The sequence below is a fragment of the Dasypus novemcinctus genome, chromosome 23 (genome assembly GCF_030445035.2).
Source record: "Dasypus novemcinctus isolate mDasNov1 chromosome 23, mDasNov1.1.hap2, whole genome shotgun sequence".
NCBI lineage: Eukaryota > Metazoa > Chordata > Mammalia > Cingulata > Dasypodidae > Dasypus > Dasypus novemcinctus.
In genome coordinates, this window is record NC_080695.1 from 37275881 (window position 1) to 37298487 (window position 22607).

Below are 22607 nucleotides of genomic sequence, written 5' to 3' on the forward strand. Positions count from 1 at the left end.
TGGCTGAAGCTCAAGAAAATCTGTCTTTTCACCAGCTGGTTACAAAATCGACAAAAAGGCAGCTCAGGGAATAAATCTGAGAGCTAATATTTAGACTATTAAAATGTACAGTGTGCAATGCAAGAGTACAGAACAAATAAAGAAAACAGGAAATGATGGTCCATCCAACAGGAGAAGAAAAACACAGAAAATACCAACAAAGAAGACCAGAATATGAATATATCAAACTGAGCCTTTTAAAAGAATGATGTTAAAAATTATCAAGGAGATGAAGGAAATACAGAGAAAAAACTAAAGATTGGAAAAAACAATGAATGAGTAATATGAGAGTCTTAATACAAAAATTTTAAGACCAAACAGACCTACTGAAGTTGAAAAACACAATACTGAAAAGAAAAATGCCCAGGTGGGTTTCAAGAGATGATTGGAGCTGGCAGAAGAAAGAATCAGTGAACTCAAAGACCAGCATTTGAAATGAGTCAAGCTGAGAAGCAGAAAGGGAAACAAATTATTAAAAGTGAAAATAGCCTAAGATACTTCTGGGACACCATCAAATGTACTGATGTGTGCATTATGGGAGTCCCAGAAAGAGAAAAAAAGAGAAAGGGGCAGAAGGAATAGTCAAAGAAATAATGACAGAGAACTTCCCAAACTTAGTAAAATACATTAATATGTACATACAAGAAGCCCAGAAAACAGGATAAACATGATGAAAAATACCCTCCATCATATATTGATTACACAATCAAATGCTAAGGATGAGAGCGTTCTGAAAGCTGCAACAGAAAAGCCAACATGTTACATGCAAGGGAGACCCAATTAGATTTAGTGTCAATATCCAATCAGAAACCATGAAGGCAAGAAGGCAGTGGGTTGAAATACTTAAAGTCCTGAAAGAAAACAACTGCCAACCAAGAATTTTATATCTGGTAAAATGTGCTTTCAAAAATGAGGGTGAGATTAAGATATTCTCAGATAAACAAAAGCTGAGGGAATTCATCACTACTAGACCTGCCCTAAAAGCAATGCTAATGGGAGTTCTTCATTCTGAAAGGAAAGGACACTAGATAGTAGTTCAAAGTGGCATACCCTTTAGTAAAGATAACCATTCCAGTAATTATAAATGCCAGTATTATTGTAGTGTATTGTTCGGTATGGAATTCCACTTCATACTCCAACAGGTGCTAAAATACAAATGCATAAAAAGTAATGATAAATCTATGTTTTTGGACATACAATGTACAGAGATACAAGTGGTAAGAAATACCAAAAAAAGGTGGGGGGCCTGAGGGGTATAGGAAAATTATATGTGTGTGCTACTGAAGTTAAGTTGGTATCAAACCAAATACGATTGTTATGTATTTAGGATGTTACATTTTAACCCCATGGTAGCCGAAAAGAGGATAGATAAAAAATGCATCAGATAGAAATGAGAAGGCACTCAATATAGTGCAACACACATGCACACACACACAAAACAAATATAACAGTAGGCATTAATGGAAGTGAGGTACAAAAAAGGTATGACTTATAAAGCATATATATGACTCACAAATATAAATAATTCACAAATAGCAAAATGGCAGAAGAAAGTCCACATTAACAGTAGTGACTTTAAATGTAAATGGATTAAACTCTCCAATCAAAAGGCAGAGATTGGTAGAATGGAAAAACAGTGTGACCTAATTACATGCTGTCTGCAAAAGACTCACCTTAAATTCAAAGACAGAACAAAAAGCACAGCCTGCCGAGGAGTGGTGCTGCACACACGGAGAGCTGACACAGCAAGATGACACAACAAAAAGAGACACAGATTCCCGGTGCCACTGACAAGAATGCAAAGCAGACACAGAACACACAGCGAATGGACATAGAGCAGACAACTGGGGGTGTGTGAAAGGGGACAGAAATAAATAAAAATAAATAAATCTTTAAAAAAAAAAAAAAGACTTAGGAAGAACTAGAAAAAGAAGAGCAAAATAAACCCAAAGTGAGCAGAAGGAAGGAAATAGAAAATATTAGAGCAGAGATAAATGAAACAAAAACAAAAAATGAATAGAATCAACAAAACCAAAAGTTGGTTCTCCAAAAAGATTAATAAAATGGACAAACCATTAATTAGATGGCCAAAGAAAAAAGAGAAAGAATACAAAATAACTAAAATTAGAAATGTGAAGAGGGATATTACTACTGATCCTGATGAAATAAAAAGGACTAAAAGAGGATACTATGAATAGCTGTATGCCAATGAATTAGATAACCTAGATAAAGTGGACAAATTCTTATAAACGCACAATCTACCTACACTGACTTAAGAAGAAATAGATCTCAACAAACCAATAACTAGTAAAGAGATTATATGAATAATCAAAAACCTTCCAACAACGAAAAGTCCAGGACCAGATGGCTACACAGAGGGAATTTTATCAAACACTCCCAGAAGGATTAACCCAGTCTGCTCAAACTCTTCCAAAAAATTGAAGAGATGGGAACATTCCCTAATTCATTCTATGAAACTGTGACAATTTGAAGCTTTTCAGAACTTCAGAAAACCATGTCCTTAGGCTTAATCCATTCCTGTGCATGTCAACTTATTGTAGTTGGGACCTTTTCATTAAAGGTCTTTAGTTAAGGTCCTTTGATTAGATTGTGTGGTCCAGGGTAGATTTTAATCCTTTTACTGGAGTCCTTTATAAATGGAGGAATGAAATGCCACAGATACAGAAAAAAGAGAGTAACTCTAAAGCCAAGAGGAGGCCTCAGGAGCCAGAAGCTGAAATCAACAGAACACAGACACTGCGAGAAAGCCACTTTGGCCAGAAGCTGAAAGCTATGAGGCCTGAAGGAGAGGGAGAAAAGCAAATGCTTACCATGTACCTGATCAGCACAGCAACAGCTCTAGAAGAAAGGATCTCCTAATGATGCCTTGATTTGAACACTTTCATGGCCTAAGAACTGTAGCCTAATAAATCCCCATTGTAAAGGTCAACCCATTTCTGGTATTTTGCTCCCAGTAGTTCTTAGCAAACTAAAACAGAGGCCAACATACCCTCATACCAAAGTCAAAAAAAAAAAAACCACAAGAAAAGAAAACTGCAGTCCAATATCTCTGATGAATAGAGATGCAAAAATCCTGAACAGAATACTAGCAAACTGAATCACATAGCATATTAAAATAAGTATACACTATGATCAAGTGTGATTTATTCCTGATATGCAAAGATGGTACAATATAAGAAAATCAATTAATGTAATACACCACATAATCACATAATCTGCTCGGTACAGAAAAGGCATTTGACAAAATCTAGCACCACTTCTTGATAAAAACACTTAGAACCCTATACATAGAAGAAACTTCTTCAACATGATAAGTGGCATATGTGAAAATCCCACCACTAACATTTTACTTAATGGTGAAAAACTAAAAGCTTTCCTTCTATGATTGGGAACAAGTCAAGGATGCTTACTGTCACCAGTGATATTTAACACTGTACCATAAATTCTATCCAGAGCAACTAGGAAAGAAAAGGAAATATAAGGCATCCATGTCGGAAAAGAAGTAAAACTTACCCTATTTGCAAATGACATAATCCTGTATACAGAAAATCCTAAAAATCTACAACAAAGCTCTTAGAGCTAATTAATGAATTCAGCAAAGTGACAGTGTACAAGATCAACCCTAAAATATCAGTAGTGTTTCTACACACAAGCAATGAAAAATTGGAAGAAGAAATCAAGAAAAAAATTCTATTCACAATAGCAACAAAAAGAACAAAATACCTAGGAATAATTCTAACCAAGGATGTAAATTTTTTGTACACAGAAATTGACAAAATAATGTTAAAATAAATCAAAGACCTAAATAAATGGAAGTACATTCTATATTCATGGATTGGAAGACTAAATATTATTAAGATGTCAGTCCTACCCAAAGTAATTTATAGATTCAATGCAATCCCAATCAAAATTCCAATGACCTTCTTTGTAGAAACAGAAAAGTCAATCATCAAATTTATATGGGAGGGTCTTGGGCCTCAAATACGTAAAGCAATTCTTGAAAAAGAAGAACGATGTTGGAGGACTCAAACTTCCTGATCTCAAAGCTCATTACAAAGGTAAGTATAGAATTACCACATGACCCTGCAATCCCGCTTCTAAGCATACACCCGAGAGACTAGAAAGCAGGGACTCTAGCAGATATCTGCACACTGATGTTCATAGTGGCATTATTCATAATTGCCAAAAGAAGAAAGCAACCCAAGCATCCATCAACCAATTCATGGATAAATGAAATATGGAATATACATACAGGGAATATTATTCAGCCATAAAAAGGAACGAAATTCTGATACGTGCAACAACATGGATGAACCCTGAAGACATTATGTTGCGTGACATAAGCCAGACACAAGAGGACAAATATTGTATGATCTCACTAATTTGAAACAAATGTAAGCAAACTCCAGTCAGAATCTAGAACAGATATTACCAGGGGATGGGGTAGGGATAGGGAATGAGAAGTTAAAGCTTAAAATGTATAGTGTTCCTATTTGGAATGATGGAAATGTGCTGGTAATGGATGTTGGTGATGGTAGCACAACATTGTGAACACTATTAAATTAACAGAACTGAAATATATATCTGAATGTGATTCAAAGGGGAAATATTAGATTGAGTTTATGGCAACAGAATAAAAATTTTAACAAAATCCATGGAACTACACTATGCAAACAATGAACCCTAAGTTAAACCATGTACTTTAGTTAACAGTACAATTATAAAATCTGTTATCATGAATTCTACCAGATGTTCCATACCAATACAAGGTGGCGGTGGTGGGGGTAAGGTGGTAAATGGAAATCCAGTATATTTTGCATGTTTGTTCTGTAAACCCACAACTTTTCTAATAAAGAAAAAAAAATGGCAAAAAAAGTATTTTTTTAAAAAAAGGATGGGCAAAGATAAATTAGGCAAGCAGAATATACCACTCTGCAGTCAAAGTGGACATGTTATAACACAGATATAATTATTCCTTGGCACTTTTTTTTTTAAATTTATTCCCCCCACCCCACCGAGTTGTCTGCGTTCTGTGTCCATTCTCTGTGTGTTCTTCTGTGACCGCTTCTATCCTTTATCAGTAGCACCAGGAATCTGTGTCTCTTTTTGTTGCGTCATCTTGCTGTGTCAGCTCTCCATGTGTGTGGCGCCATTCTTGGGCAGGCTGTACTTCCTTTCTCACTGGGTGGCTCTCCTTGCGCATGGGGCTCCCCTATGTGGGGGACACCCCTGCGTGGCACGGCACTCCTTGCATGCATCAGCGCTGCGCATGGGCCAGCTCCACATGGGTCAAGGAGACCCAGGGTTTGAACTGCAGACCTCCCATGTGGTAGACGGACGCCCTATCCATTCAGCCAAGTCCGCTTCCCTTCCTTGGCTCTTGAACTTACCCAGAATAGAAGAAAAAGTCCTTACAAGGTTACAGGCCACAAAGTATCTGCCAAATGCCCCCCATTCATCCTTTCGGATCTCATTCCCACCACTCTCCCCCTCACTCACCCAGCTCCAACTACACAGGCCACGTTTATGTTTAAAACTTGCCAAACACCTTCCTGCTTCAGGGCCTTTGTACTTGCTACTCTGGGACAATCTCTCTAGACATCCATCTGGCTTGCTCCCTTCCCACCTTCAGGTCTCTGCTGTCTGTCAACCCTTTCAGAAGTCCTATCCTGAACACTCTATTTAAATCTGAATACCACCATCCCCCAGCATTCCCTATGACCATTTCTCATTTATTTTTCTCTGTAGCATTTATCAGCCTCAAACATGCTATGTTTTGCTATTTATTTCTGTTCATTTTATTTATTTTTTCTCAAACTAAAAAGAAAACTCCATTATGCCAAAGATTCTTATCTGTTTTGCTCACTAGTGTATCCTGAGTACCTGGCAATAGTATTATCCACAGTAGGTACTCACTGGACACACATGCTGAATATATGAATGAATGAATTAATGAATGAATGAATGAACATATGTCAGCAACAAGGTAATGTTATAGGCAAAAAAGGACTAGCTGTGACAAGGATAGCTTTATGCTGATATAATAAGTCTTGGATGTTTATGTGGAGAATTAATAATATCTCAAAATATATAAGGCAAAGAACATTAGAAAGGAAAGAAATTTTTCAAAAACAATTTTACAGGGAGAACTTCAACAAACACCATTCATTTAGACAGACCAAGCAAACAAAAGGAAAATATGAAGGCATAAAAGATTTGGATATTATAAGGTAGAATTAATAACCATTGAAATATATACCCTACAAATAGGAAAAATACCTTTCATTGAAATGTCTGCAGAACATTTACCAACATAGATCATAAATTAAGCTAAAAAAAGAGAAAGAAAAGATAGGGGGGAAAAAAGAAGAGAAAAAGAAAGGAAAATGTACAGGCCATATTCTCTGACTATAATGCACTAAAACTATAACTTAATGTTAATAATAAAAATGTAGAATTCATGCATATTGCAGTTGTTACATTTGAAAGGAGTTAAGCTTACTTCATTAAAGAAATATTCTCCCATACAGTACATAGGGAATATAAAAACATCATAATTTAAAAGCATCACTGTTATAGGAAGCAGTTTCTTCATGATGAAATCTCAAAAAGTGTTCTACTTTGCATGGAAAATATAATTGTATGTTAACCAAATAATTAAATAAAAATTTATACAAACAATCTTTTCAAATATAAATATAGATTTATCAGGGTAATTTTGAATTTCATTTATCATCACATTAAAATCTTGATGTGACTAACTGGAGTGTTATTATTCATTATGTCTGTGTGACATGAAGAAAAATTAAGCAAAAAGCTAATTCCAGAGGTTAAAAAGCACTCTTAAATAAACAGCATGCTAAAGAGGAAATTAAAAATACAATTGCAGACCTTGAGTAAACAACCAAAGCCAGAACTTAACATATCAAAACTTAGATGCAATATTTGTTCCCCCAAATGCTTGTTCATTAGTTTAAAAGGGCAGAGTTTAAGGCAAAAGAACAAAAATAAATTAGCAAAATACTCAGCTGAGATTCAAAGACAACCACAAAACAAACCTACTGAAAAACAGAGAGAACAGAAAACCAGAACTGATAGACAAACCCCAGAACTAATTCTTTGGAGGATAAAAAACAACAACAATAAAACAGATGAACCGCTGGCAAATCAAGGGGAAAGAAAGGAGACAGAATAAATAAACTAAATTAGAAACAAAACAGAGGATTTAACAACAGATACAGAGCTGGTGGCAAAGAGGCAGCTGAGGGGCCTGGGGCTGGAAACTTTCACAGCTGTTTCTGCTGTTTCTCTCACATGGTTTTAAATTACAGCATAGCAGAATAGCTGGAAGAGCCGTCCCCCTTCCAGACAGGGAAACTGAGTCTCAGAGAGTACATGTGATTTGCCCAAGATCACATATTTTTAAAAGACACCCTGAGATAAGAATCAAAATTTCTAGAATGTGATACATTTGGAGCCAAGAGGGCATCGGATTGGCCCTAAACCTGAAGATGACTTTTACCTGCAAAATCTGAGAAGGGCTTTTATTTTGCAAAAGTTACCCCCCACCTATTATTTCATCAGCTTCACAACTATCCTAAAAGGTGGACATGGATGCTGCAATTATCCCTGATGAATGGAATCATACCTCCTAAGAAGGCTGGAGTACAGAAAGGTGAAGGAACTTGCCCAAGTTCACAAGCAGCCATCTATTTAGGAGAACCAAAGCCAAAACCTAGTTTTCTAATCTCTAGCCCTTTGCCAGCCTCTGTATCAGGAGGCAAAATGGTGTATGTTATATGCTTAGGCTCCCTAGTGCCGCTGGCCCCTAAACCATTGCTGAGCCACTCCAATCCTTGGGATAGATGGGAATGGGCTAGAATTGTGATGAGCATTAAAGGATAATGCACGTGTAAATGTAGCAGTGTGTTGGACTTATTCCTGATGGTCTGTTCCTTATTGTTCAGCCATTTTTCACTCCCTGCACCCTGCCGTCTGCTTCAGGGGAGAACACAAGACGCGCACCAGTCAGAAAGAAGGATGTGGTATAAGGAAAGACCCCGCTACATGGTGTGGGAGAAAGCCCTTCTCTTTTGGCCCTGAAGATCCATGGGAAGGAGGAGGGAGAGAGGAGGCTGAGGAGCCCTGGTCCACTCCTCATCTGCAGCCCTGCTGGAGGCCAGGCTCATCCCAGCAGCAGCAGAGAAAGGGGGAAAGACGGAGGACTCTGAGGCACCGTTCCTGGCTTTCCACCGGAAATGCTGACCCTTACCCAAGCCCCAGGATCCAGGAAAACAATAGAGTTTAAGAAATCTCCCCTACCTTTTTATACTCCAGAAAACTTCCTCCTGTGAAGAATCACCGTTCCCCACGTGACTTAGATAAAACCCTACTGACATATACCAAGGCCAGACACAGACCCTCCAAACTGCCATTCGCCACCTCATAAATGGCGAGTTGATCTGCTTGCCCCAACCGATCAAGCAGAACAAAATACTCATTAACCAAACTTGGGTTAAGTGTCTCTCCTTCTGTCAGGTTCCTGAACTGTAGCCCATCCGCAGCCTGAGCTAGCATCCCGTACCTCCCTTATCCTGGATAATGGGCTGGCCTCAGATCTGCAGTCTCAGATCTGCCTTCTGATCAGGCCACGCTTTCATCCCGCACTTGACACATTATTCTTCTCCATAAGAGAAAAACCCTTTTGACCTAACCCTTGAGACGTATGCTGATTTTATGGTTGGCGTGACCAGGATAATGCCCCAAAGGCTGGGTGGGACAGTCCTGCCTCAGTGAGCACTCGAGGTCAGTGAAGAGCAGAGGGCATCACGAGTAGTGAGGAGCCCCTTCCTTGGCTACATAAGGTCACAAAACTGTGTAAGAAACTCAAGGTCCATTACAGAAAATCAAGAAGCTCTATTTTCTCTGCACATCTGATTAACGCTGTACAAATGTGTAACTGGGGCACCTGGAAAATTTTAACCAGTGCCTGGTATCTAGTAAGAGTCAATAAGTGGCAGCTAGTGTTAATAAAACTATTATTCTTGTTCTGTCCTCTCATGCCTCATTTTATACCCCACAAGTATCATGTACTGTTTCTCTCCAACCTCCTTAAGCTTGACTTAAAGATAAGCTCCCTGAGTGATTGTAGGACTGGGCAAAGTCACATCATCCCTATGCTAGGAAAAATTATCCAAATCTTGAAAAGAAGGCCAAAAAAATGACAATGTGACCTCTTAATGCAGTGTTCAAGCATTTTCTAGTTATCTCCTGCCTCCGGCAACATAACCTTGTTTAACTTACCTACCACAATTGAATAAGAACCTGATGGTCTCCCATCCCTGTAAAGTTAGATGTTAACTTGTAGAAAACTGAGGTGAGATCAATTATTTTTCCTGTCTGGTAGATAAGATAATCCCTTGAGTTAGGACTTTATTGCAGTTTGTCAGTCTGTTTTCTATTTAACTTAGCAAAGTTATTCCAGCATTCCACTTTCTATTTTTTTATTGATTATATAATATCCTCATTGGAATCAGCCATTCATCCTGCTGGTTTCCTCATTAGTGAGTTACGTAAAACTCTGACAAATGTTCATTATGAGAGTATGAGAACTGAGTTTTTAAAAAATGTGTGAATTGTGTCTTACACAGATTAGACCTAGATTAGGTACTGTTTATTTATACACTCTCAGCTCCTTGTTGTCATTGATTGCTTATTTGTATAATTTCTTGTTCAAAGCTTATCTTCCCTTTCTAGAAAGCAAACTCCATTAGGACAAATCTGTCTTATACCTTGATGCTTCTCCAGTGACTAGAATGTAGGAGACACTCAATACATATTTGAATAAAACTCTATGGTAAATGTGGAGAAGAAAGTTGTAAATTGAGCAATAGAAAGGATGTGTAGTCTAGACAACACATTCTCTTTCTTGATTTTTTATTTTATTTCACTGGCAACATAAAAAGCCCTGAATGACACAATTCAGAAAAAAGTCTATTTCTCTTAAAGAGCTGATAGTCCCTAATCACCACTTCTCTCAAAGTTACAGCACCAGGTTGGATTAAATATTCTGACTCCTTTACTCAGATAATTGTGCAACAGTTGCCGAGAGGCTCACCCAGCCTCTGTTGGTAACACTGGGCAAGAATTTTTGCCATAGAAAGGGAGCAAAGCAGAAACTCCAGAACAAAGGGGGTGTAGCAGCTGACCATGGCAGCGACTTTCCAGTACCTTTGTGGACAGCCACGTGAAGGCTCCCAGCAAAAGGCACCTCCTCAAGGCGGCAGGATCTGTTGGCAGATTGCCATCTCTTCTGGGTAATCTAAGAGAGCCACTTCCGTGCCATGGGCCAGTCAAGTCATTTTGTATAAAGTGGGGCAGATGTGATACAACAAGCTGTGGTAGGAATTGTGGCAAATGAACTTTGCCTTGTAGGCCCAGCATTGTCTGTTCTGGCTTTTTGAGAGAACCCCCAAATCCAGATTTTCATGGAAAATATCTGATTTTTTAAATATTGGTAACTGTTTAAATTTTTTTTTTTTCAGTACAAGGGGTAAACAAAACATATCTACGAAGCAGATCCAATCTACCAGCCATCATTTTGCAACTCTGCTTTAGTAGTTCACATTTAGGAGAGAAAGGGAAACACACGTTTGATGGACTAAGCCATCCTGTAGCTTTCAAAGAAACACCGTTCTTACCAGCCATCAACACCAGCTTTCTGCAGTTCAGAAATCCCAAATGACAAAGATCCCATGAAGTCATTCCTGCTGGTCAGATCCCAATCCCAAATCTCTACAGACAGTCTTCTATCTTTGTCAGAGTCCTTCAGCTGACTGAAAAAAAGAAGAAAAAAGAGAAGTCATTGGTGTTTGCTGTGATTTCTCAAACAGATGAAATGTACAAGAGGACAAGACCCAAAGGAAGGAATTTAAAAAGATTACAAGCTGTTGCAAGAAACATGTTCAGTTTCCATCCCAGGCTGGCTCCCTTGGGAATGAAAGCTTCTCCTGTTTAACAGACTGTGGCTTAAAGAAGCAGAGAGCCTCGGCCGGTTGGATAGGGACAGTTTAAACCACGTCCACTGTCTCGTGTCTTCATAGGGTTTGCAGTGTTCAGGAAATTCTATGGACACACAGTCGCTATAAGAAATATGGATACCAATTCTATAACTGTGTGTGTGTTTGCATGCATGTGTGTTAAGGATAAGGTTGAGGAGTTGTATGAAGCAAAGGGTCTTGTGGGTGTCTGTCTGGAGGAAATTGTTTTGAGGTGTGTCCTTGATTGAGGCTGTCATGAAGCCCACTTTTGCCTCGACAGAAGAAAGAGGGGATGTAGCCATGGGCTAAAAACATGGCCTGAGGTTGAGTCCCACACCCGCTTCTTTTGCGCTTTGAGCAAATTCTCTAACCATGTAAGCCCCATCAGTAAAACGGGGAGGAAATGAGCCAATGAATGTGGGTCACTTAGCACAGTGCTTATTATACATAGCACATATGCAATAAATATTGGCTGTTATAATTAGCACCTATTGGCTCAGATACATCAAAACTAGACCCCCAGGTTCCTGGGGCCCTGGCCAGGGAAGACCTGCCAGGAAAGCTGGCAGAGAGCTCCCAGGAGCTGCAGACCCCACGTCATCCATAAACATAGCCCACCACACTGTTTACTATTTGAGACCCAGAGCTCTTTCTGCAATTTGCCTTCACATCACAACACACCACTATTCCTATCCCACCCCCTCCTCCACACCATAGGCATTGTCATCTCAGAAAAAAACAGGTTCCAATTTTTATTTGGCTCATAATGCAAGCCAAATGCAGGTGGAAGGGCAGGAAGGGAGGGTAAGAAAGAGAAGCTGAGAAGGTAATAGGAACTCCCCAGTCTCAGGTGCCCACAACCCAATCTCTACCACCCCTGCTGGGTTGGAATCACATTAACTTACAATCTAAATGTCTCATTCCATTCGGGGTTAAGGGAGCACTTGATGGTTTTGGTCTTCTGCTTGCTCTCGCTTTTGGGATCAGGAATCAGTTTCAGTTTTACATAGGGATCTGATAAGCCATTGGGGTCCATAGGTACAAGGTTTTTAGCATCTCTTACTGAAAAAGGAAAAACAGATTCAATATTAATAGCCCCCAAAATGTTTAAGCATCTACCAGTGATGGCTGCAGAACTTGTCCTATAGGTCCTCAACATCACATTTACTTTAACAGGAATTTTAATGTATTAACACCAATAGCTGAAAGGCATATAAGTGAGATGACCTGAAAAGATATAGGCTCTGCTCTGTGTTCGTCTAAAACTGATTTCTTACTTTTATATTGCTCTCCCCACCCCACCCCCAACATTAACTGTAAGTTCTCTAAATTTTCCACAAAGCCTTGGCCCCTAAACCAAGGCGTAGCTGTCATCTATGTATCACCCATAACCAGCACCCAGACAGAGCCCATGAAAAGAGGACTGGAAAAATACTGACAGCATTGTAGTTGCTTCCATACAATAGCAGTGACCTCCTCCCAAGGTCACACTCTGGAGCTTACCATCACAGAAATTGTATCACTTTCTCAATCTCAGATCCACAGACCCCAGTATTTTATGCCACTTCCTACTTTTCCAGTTCATTAATTCTAGTACCCCACTGCAACAATTCTTTCACCACCAATTATTCTATCAAGCTCAATATGTCTTTTCTATTTCCCCATTCCCTTTTGCCTTTACTCCATTCACCCACAGCTTAGATTTTATGGAGCATTACAATGATTCCCTTACAAAATTTTAATCAACTCCTTTGCCACTCTTTGTTTCCATTTTACTTTATCTGACAAAACTCCAGCCCTAGCTAATTTCAAATATCTTCCCTTTATTTTCCTATACTCAAGCAGCTGAAGATTTCTGAGGGGAGAGGTGGGTAAGAGAAGGACTGACTTACCTAAGATCATAAAGCTAGTAAGAGGTTGATCCTGAATAAATGAGATAAGAAAAGGGCTGGGTAGGCTGCCAGGTGAGTGCAAAGAACCTCACGGTACAAGTCGTAACTTATACTGCAATGACATACTTCTGCATGCCAGCAACATAGCATTTTCTTCCATTTATCCATAAGTTGAATTCATGTCCCCACTCCATTTGCATCACCAAAACCAAGTATGACCTGCACAATTTGTAAGGAGGTAGCTCCAGAGCCAGAGCCATATTTACTTCAGAATTTTTCCTCTGTGGCTTTGATTCAATTAAGTTCAACAAGCATATACCTACTCTGTGCCAGGCATCATGCTAAGCACTGACAAAAGAGGTGAAGAAGATGTTGATCCTGTCCCCAAGGGAAATCTAAATTTATTAGGAGAATAGTTTATTTCTAATGAGATAGTTGCCAGGCTATATAAGAAAGTGGATATATAACTACAAGTTTGGCATTTACTTGCCTAGCATTTACTTCACAGTTTTGAACTTCAATTTCTTCATCAATAAAGCAGAGATAATATATACCTCACTGGGTTGTTATAAGAATAAACTCAGATAAAGAATATATATGTCTAGCCCAGAATCTGGCACTGAGGAAATAAATGCTAGTTATCGTACTGCTATTTCATCATTATTATCATTCACATTCAGTGCCCTCTTTTACTACATTTGTCCATTTTTATTATGAAGACTTAAACCTATCTGAATGGACCAATATCACATGGACCCAACCGTGGTTTTCCTTCTCAAGAATAATGCATCTGCTCTTTGCATTTGAATCCTTCTAGAGCAGTGCTTCTTACACTCTAGCAAGCTTAAGAATCACCTGGAGCCCTTGTGAGACCCAGATTCCTGGGACACACAACTGCAGTTTCTGATTCAGTAAGTCTGGAATACAACCTGATTATTGGCATTTCTAACAAGATCCCAGATGACGTGGATTCTGCCAGTCCAGGGAGTACATATTAGGTAATGCATACGATACCCATGCATTTTCCCCAAAGAATATAATCTCCAACCATTTCTCTCATTTCCTGAGCCTTCTGAGGAAAAGAGTATGTGCCAGTTCCTAGGCCAGGATCTTGGAATGGCACATCTATCACACAGTGCACTTCATAAAAACACAATGTGGGACTCTTTCGAGTGCCAGAAACTTGTCTGGTGATTGGCAACACATATGGACATGAAAACAGCTCATTTCTCCTTCTGATAAGGATATTTCCCCTTCCCTGTCTTATTTAAACTGACCCCACACCTTTCAGAGTGCTCTTTGCAGAACAAAAGTGTGTTATACTCTTGAACCGTGACTATCACAATGAATGGCTTAAGAATGACCTCTTCTCGGGCATCCCCCACCCTCCGAACTCCACACTCCTAAATGAGGCACGACTCCACCTCTCCCCCCAACCTTTCCCCTTCTTCTGTCCTTTGAGTCCACCCTTTACCAAAGAGGTCAAATATTTCTGTAGAAAAGAATGGAGCAATGGAGCAGAATTAACTCTGGGACTGTTTGCATCCACGTCTCAGAGAGCTTTGCCTACTAAAACTACCATGTCCTGAGCGGCTGACAGTAGCTACAGGCTAAGATCCGAAGGCCTTTCCCTCCTGAAGCTTTTCTAAGTAGAGTCATGTTTCCCAGCAGTAAGAGAGCTGCATATGTATTGAGGAAGTAAATCTCTCTAGACCACACTTGGCGAGACTGACTTTGATTTTTCTTGATAAATGTTTCTTTACTATCTTTGTTGAAATCCAGCCAGCCCAGATGGTACAAAATGCTTCACACAAAGCAGAAATAGCAACCTTCCCCCGATGGAAGTTTGCTGAACATAAAGAGGAAAAGTCTCCTGATCCATTGAACACTGCTTGCCTTGGACATGAAGTCACAGGTAAGATCTGGTTGTTCCTCCTAAAGGGTCTTCAAAGCATGCATGGCCTCTGCATTTCAATGAAAGTTAGCCAAGACAGTGCTGAATCCGTGAAAGGCACTAACATTAACTAACTTCCTGAAAAAAAAATTGTTCTTCAGTAAGAATTTCCCTGGTCCATCTCCCCCCTGCCCCCAGAAAGATAAAAGTATCTGTTGGAAAAGTCTGAATAATTATGCTGCTTTACTGTGTTTATCCTATACTATGTGACTCAGGAGCATCTCCTTATTATCTCCTTTGGAAGTTACTTTCCTCAACATCGTGAGTCCTCAATTTGTCCTCCCTATATGTCCTCACTATAGCAATTCAAAGCAACACCCGCTAAGATTCGGTTATTTATGAGAATGTTCCTAATGGCAAATCACAGGAAAAAACCTCAGTGCCCAGCCACAGAGGAAGGAATATATAATTTATGGCATAGCCCTACTATGGAGCACTACACACATATTAACACTGAGCTATCCATACATACTAACATGTTAAAGACATATTAACATGTTAAAATAAGATGAAGAATTACATTAATGTCTCTTTGTTTAAGAAAAAGATATAATAGGACATTGGTGGCTCAATTGATGAAATCTGGATCTAGGCTCTATTAGGTAATAGCACGGGGTCAATGTTACATTTCCTGATTTGGACAAATGTACCATGCATATGTAAGAGAATATCCTTGTTCTTGGAAAACATACACCGAAGTATTTAGGGTTTAATGGGAAATATGATTCCAACTTCTTCTCAGATGACTCGGAAAAAATACACATATATAAATGTATTTATATAGAGAGAATGATAAACCAAGTGTGGTCAAATGTAAGCAATTAGTGAATCAGGTAAGGAGTATACTTGTGCTACTTTTGTAACTTTTCTTTAATTTTGAGATTTTGTCCAAATAAAAAATGAAAAGGAGAGGCCTCCAAATCTGCAAAAGACAGGGTACAATGAAATGTATTTTCTATAAAGTTATTTGTGTATGAAAATATATAGAAAAGAAAATTGATTTTTAAAATAGGTACATCTGAAGAAAAGATAAGAGACCTGATTTGGGAGTTGTTGGCAAAAGGGACTTTATCCTTATCTGTCACATTCTAAAGTTCTTATAAGAAAAATGCATTCTTTATTAACTGTGTTATTAAAATTTAATTTTAAAGCAGTTCAGTTATGTACTGACAGCCCAAGATAATTGCAGAACCCAGAAAATGAGCTTGGTGGTGAATAACAGTTGGACCCAGGATGACCCCCTGAGCTCACCCAGATCCCTTTCTGGGGATAAAGATAAACATTTAGCACAACCTGTTTTGGCTCTCCTGCTCCACCCCTATCATAATCTTGTGACCTCCTGGTGGCAGATAGTTTAGTACTTGAGCCCTGTGCTCAATCCTTCATCCCTCCTCACCACCCTGCCACACCTTAAGCTGGAAGCCTCTTTAGCCCTCTGCTCTATAGTCTACCCTAGATTTTCGTCCCTTTGGTTCCTGTCTACTTGTAACTTGACTTCTAACCTTAAGATTCTCTAGTGTCCTCTGATAGAGGCTTTTATGTGCCCTACATCCCTCAGAGTTCCCTTCCCAATTCCCTTCTCTGGCCATCCACTACTGTCTCATCTGATAGGCTCTGATGACCAAGCAAGTAAATATGGGGTCTTTGGGCAGCCCACATCCAGACTCCAAGTCATCTTGAGCATGTCATGGCCCTAGAAGCTCCTCAAACAACTGGCTTCCCATCACTGCTGGCAGTAGTACAGTTATGAACATCTAATTTTCTTTGTTGGGAAAGACTTCCAGCTGGGACCACCATAGCTGTCAAGGTGGGGGTTAGTGAATATGAATCAGGACTAAATCAGCAATGGTTGGGTTATGGAGTCAGTCAGACATTCCTGGGTTTGAGTCCTATCTCTGCCATGGATCTAACCAGCTATGTAACCTTAACCAAAAGACTTCTCTGAGTCTCAATTTCCCCATCTCTGGAAATGCCAGTAAATCACAGACCTCTAAAAGGCTATTCAATAATATTTAGAATGACCATACAACACAGTCAGGACAACCTCAGAGCACACCTGTTCTCCTTTCACTCTACTGCCCCCAGTTTGGACAATACATTACATAGTTACCCTATAGAGGATAATAGTGTTAAAGCATCTAGGAGAATATAAGGTACATGGTGGAAGCTCAACAAATGCTGATTTCCTTTCTTCCTTGAAATAATTTAGATCAAATTACATAACTGTTAAGATAAAGTTCAGGGCTAAAAATATATCCCTCTAATATTACTTCTATACAAATGAATCTGGAGAAGGTAGTATGAAAATGATAGACTATCTGAAGCTGAGTGTGATAAATCCATACCTTTTTCTTATTGTGATCTCTTCTTCGACCCAATCTGACTACCCACCCGCCTCCATCCAATTCAGCATGGCTTTCACCTTCAGTAGTACCTCCTCTGAACTCTCCAAAAATCATTTATCCTTTTATTTCCCCACTTACCTTATACCCATTTTCTTACCTCATAAAATTCTTCAGTTCTTCCACTCTTCCCATGTTTCTTTCCATTACTCTGGTCCATCAGTACACTGCTATGGTTTTACTTTTTCTTAATCCTGCCCACATCACTTGCCCTTAATCACTTCTAGCCAGAAGCTTAAATGTTTTACCCTCTTGCTTCAACTGCATCCTCTCTGCATACCTCCAACCATCAGTCATACCTGGCTTAGAAAGTACTCCTGAAGAAAGGTAACACAGCTAGGGGCTCAATGCTATATGTTCATGCTCTCCAATCACTGCTTGGCCCTCCACACTCTTGGGTGTTCCTAGTCAATACCCTCTCCCATTCCCTACTGAAGGAATTTCAAGCTTTCACCATTTAGGCTCCCAACTAATTCTTCCCTCTATCTCTTTCATTGGATGATCTTCTGCATTATATATTTTTATCATTAATTTCTATTCTAGCTCTATTATGTTTTCATCAGAAAATGTAAGTACAGCAATTTCTGGGATATTTTTGGGAGAATTTAATAAGGTTTCCCTTGCAAGCTAATATAGTACCAATTTTGTGGACACTTGAACAGAAGGTGATTCTCTTTTTGAAGGGTTCAGATTTCAGGATAGAGGTATTTGATATTTGCTTTAATTATCTTAATTTATCCACATCCATATTTTCACCTATTTTATCTGTCAAACATGAACCAAGTATGTTCTTTTAAAAATATATTTCTGTACATTTCTCCTTTCATCTCTAGCAGTTTTGCTTTATGTGTTTTGATCCTAGGTATCCTACGTTATTGGGGTCCATGTCTACTAGTAGGAGAGTTGCTGGATCATATGGACGTTCTCTATTAGCTTCCTGAGGAACCACCAAACTGTGTTCTACAGAGGCTGTACCATTTCACATTCCCACTAACAGTGAAGGAGTGTTCCTATTTCTTCACATTCTCTCCAGGACTTAATATTTTCTTTTTTTTTTTTTTCAATAATGGCAATTCTGTGTAGTATAAGATGATATCTCATTGTTGTTTTGATTTGCATTTCCCTAATAGCTAGTGATAGTTAAACATTTTGTTCATGTGCTTTTTGACCATCTGTATTTCCTCTTTGGAGAAATGTCTATTTAAGTCTTTTGTTCATTTTAAAATTGGATTGCTTGCTCTTTAGTTTTTGAGTTGTATGATCTCTTTATATAGAATGGAAATCAAACCCTAATTTGGATATGTGACTCTCAAATATTTTCTCCCATTGAATGGGCTGACAGTTCACCTTCTTGACAAATTCCTTTGAATCACAAAAGTATTTAAGTTTGAGGAGATCCTATTTATTCGTGTTTTCTTTCATTGCTTGTGTTTTTGGTATAAAGGTTTAAGAATCCACCACCTATCACCAGATCTTGAAGATGCTTCCCTAAATTTTCTTATAGGAGGTTTATGATTCTAGCTATTATATTTAAGTCTTTGATGCATTTTGAGTTAATTTTTGTGTAAGGTGTGACATAGGGTTCCTCTTTTTTCTTTTGGATATGGATATCCAGTTCTCCCAGCACCATTTGTTAAATAGACTGTTCTGTCCCAGCTGGGTGGGTTTGACAGCCTTGTCAAAAATCACTTGACCATAGATGTAAGGGTCTGTTTCTGAACCATCAATCAGGCTCCATTAGTCTATGTGTCTATCTTTATGTAGTACCATGCTGTTTTTACCACTGTAGCTAAGTAATATGATTTAAAGTCCAGAAGTGAAATTTCTCTAACTTCACTCTTCCTTTTTAAGAGGTTTCTGGATATTCAGGGCCTCTTACCCTTCCAAATAAATTTGATAATTGTCTTTTCCATTTCTTTAAAAAATGCTGGTGGAATTTTTATCAGGATTGCATTGAATCTGTGTATCAATTTGGGTAGAATCTTAACAATATTTAGTCATCCAATCCAAGAGCACAGAATGTTCTTCCATTTATTTAGTTCTTTTTGAAATTTCCTTTAGTAATGCGTTGTAGTTTTCTGAATACAAGTGTTTGATGTCCTTGGTTAGGTTTATTCCTAAATATTTTATTCTTTTAGTTGCTTTTGTAAAAGGAATTTTTTCCCTGACTTCCTCCTCAGATTGTACATAACTAGTATATAGAAATACTGACTGAATTTTTCTTTTAGTGCACAGTTCTGTGAATTTTAATTCATACGTACTTTCAACATGGTCAGGATATAGAACAGTTCCATCATTCCAGAAAAATCCCTCATGTTGCCCATTTGTGGTCACATTCTCTACCCACTGCCAGTTCCTGACAAACACTGATCTGTTTCCCATCACAATAGTTTTATTTCTTCTAAAACATCATATAAGTCAATCATGCAGTATGTAACCTCTTGAGATTGGTTTCTCTCACTCAGCAGAATGCCTTTGAGAGTCACACATGTTCTATGCATGAATGTGTCTGTTGTTCCTTTCTGTTGCTGACTAGTCTTCCATGTTTTGGATGGTCCAGTTTGTTTTTTCAATCACCTGTGGAAGTGCATTTGTGTAGCTTCCATTTTGAGTAATTCTGAATAGAGTACTATAAATGTTCATGAAAAGGTTTTTGTATGAACATAACTTTTAATTTCTCTAGAGTAAATACATGAGAATGAGATCATTGGATCATATGGTTAACTTTCTATGAAACTGCCAAACACTTTTCCAAAGCAGTTGTGCCATTTTGTATTCTCACCAGCCATAAATGAGAGTTCCTTTTGCTCTGCATCCTCTCCAGCACATGGAATTGACATTAGTTATTGTTGTTATTATTTTTCCCATTCTAATAAGTGTGTAGTGGTATCTCACAGTGATTTCAACTCAAATCTAATGATGTTGAATATCTTTTCATGAGTATATTTGCCATCCTTATGCTCTCTTCAGTGAACTGTTTGTTCACATCTTTTGCCCATGTTTTAAATTTGGTTCTTTGTTTTCATAATAATGAGTTCTAAGAGTTCTTTACTCTGGATACAAGTCCTTTGTTGGATATGTGATTTGTAAATATTTCTTTCAGTTTGTAGTTTGTCTTGTCATTCTCTTAATGGGTCTTCTTCAGAACAAAGGGGTGGTGTTTTATTTATTTTTTTAATCAAGTAAACTTATCAATCTTTTCTTTTATAAGTCATGCTTTGTGTTTCATGTCTAAGAACTCTTTGTCTAACTCCAGGCCATGAAATTTTTCTCCTATGTTTTATTCTTTATAGTTTTACATTTTTACATTTAGATCAAGGATCCATCTTGAGTTCATTATTGTACAAGGTGTGAGATTGGAGTGGAGGTTCATTTTGTGTGTATATATATATATAGATAGATAGATAGATAGATAGATAGATAGATAGATAGATAGATAGATAGATGGTCAACTGTTCCTTGTTGGGAAGACTATCCTTTTTCTATTTAATTGCTTTTGCACCTTTGTCAAAAATCAATGGGTCATATATGTATAGACCTATTTCTGGATACTCTGTTCTGTTCCATTGATCTATGTATCTCTCCCTTCATCAGTACCACACTGTTTGATTACTGTAGCTTTATATATTATAGTAAGTCCTAAAATCAGGTACTGTGATTCCTCCAAATTTATTCTTCATTTTCAAAATTGTTTTGGGCCATTATATTTCCTTTACCTTTCCACATAAATTTTAGAATCACTTTGTCTATATCTATAGAATATGCTCTGAGATTTTTATTGAGATTGCATTAAATTTATAGATAGATCTGGAAGATTTGGTATCTTTAAAGTATGTTGAGTTTTGCAATCCATGAACATGTGAACATGGTATGTGTCTTCATTTTTTTACTCTTCTTTGGCATCTTTCATTAGCCTTTTGTAGTTTTCAGCTTTCAAATCCTGGACATGTTAGATTAGATTTATACCTAAATATTTCCTTTAGAACACTGTAGATGGTATTTTTTTGTTTTCCAATTATTCATTTTTAATATTTAGAAATACAGTTGATTTTTGTGTGTTGACCTTATATCATATAACCTATCTAAACTCACTTAGTAGTTACAACACTTTTTTGGTAGATTACTGTGTATTTTTAGCATAGGCAATCATACTTTCTGCAAATAGGGACTATTTTATTTTTCCTTTCCAATCTTTATGGCATTTCTTTCTTTTGTTAAAAAATAAATTTGTATCGAAGTATACTATTCATACATGTACATAAACAGTAAGTATAATAAAATTTGTGACTTTATAAAACAAACATGCATATCATCATACAAGGCTCTGTACTGTCCATTCTCTTTATCATTTCAAGTACCTGAGCCCTCCTCACTACCCCTACTGCTACCACCTTAACAATAATAATTGCTTCATAGTTATTGTGATGATTAAGCTATATTTGAATCCTATAAAGTGCCTGGTATTGTGCTTGGCAGATGGTGGGTGATGAATAAATAGCAGCTACTCATAGAGTTCTTGTTTGGGCACTCATTCTTTCTCTCCTGGTGACATTAAGATTTCTCCTAGTTGGTTTCTGGCCTGTTGTCTTGCTCCAACCATTTATGTACACCCCTACCAAAGCGATCTTTCAAAAACTCAAATATAATCACAGACTTCAAACAAAAACCTTTCACAGTTTTAGAAAATCTATTAATAATATCATTCACTATAAAACTAGGTCAAAGGAGAAAAAACATATAATTATTTCAAAAACGACAAAAAGGCAAGTGACAAAATTCAATAACCATTCCTTTTTAACTATTAGAAAAACAGGAAAAGATGGATGTTTTTCATGATATAATAAACATATCAAAGGCCTACATCATGCTTACTGGTGAAAATCTAGAGGCATTTCTATTAAACCCACAAACAAATTAAGAATGCCCACCATTGCCACTATAATTTAACAGCATGCTGGAAGTACCAACCAATGTGATTAGATTTTTTTTTTAAGTTTAAGAGGCTTAGTTGTTGGAAAAGAGGAAACAAAATTAGTTGGTAGTGTCAAACATATCTTAAAGAAATTCCTCAAAAGTTCTGGCATATGACTGACATCCTTTATCTGGTTTGCAGCCCTGATAAATTTTTCCCATTTAAAAATCTCTTAGTCATTTTAGTGGCAATTTGGAAGAAGGAGAAATTAAATATATGATCTCAGTTGAGCATGAATTACTCTTTTAATTAGGAAAAAATGCTTGCTTAATGGGTGACAAGTCTTGT

General features: G+C 37.8%; 1 protein-coding gene across 4 annotated transcripts in view; it reads right to left on the reverse strand.

Annotated features, from left to right (window-relative positions):
• The window catches only part of PRKCB (protein kinase C beta), a 362468-nt gene that overhangs the window by 106227 nt on the left and 233634 nt on the right, over positions 1 to 22607 (reverse strand). For all 4 annotated transcript variants that reach the window (XM_012519041.3, XM_012519039.3, XM_071211243.1 and 1 more), the window contains 2 exons: positions 12005 to 12161; positions 10761 to 10895 (listed from right to left, as the gene is read on the reverse strand). In XM_012519041.3, the coding sequence (XP_012374495.2) occupies positions 10761 to 10895; positions 12005 to 12161 (292 nt within the window). The remainder of the gene's footprint in view (positions 1 to 10760; positions 10896 to 12004; positions 12162 to 22607) is intronic.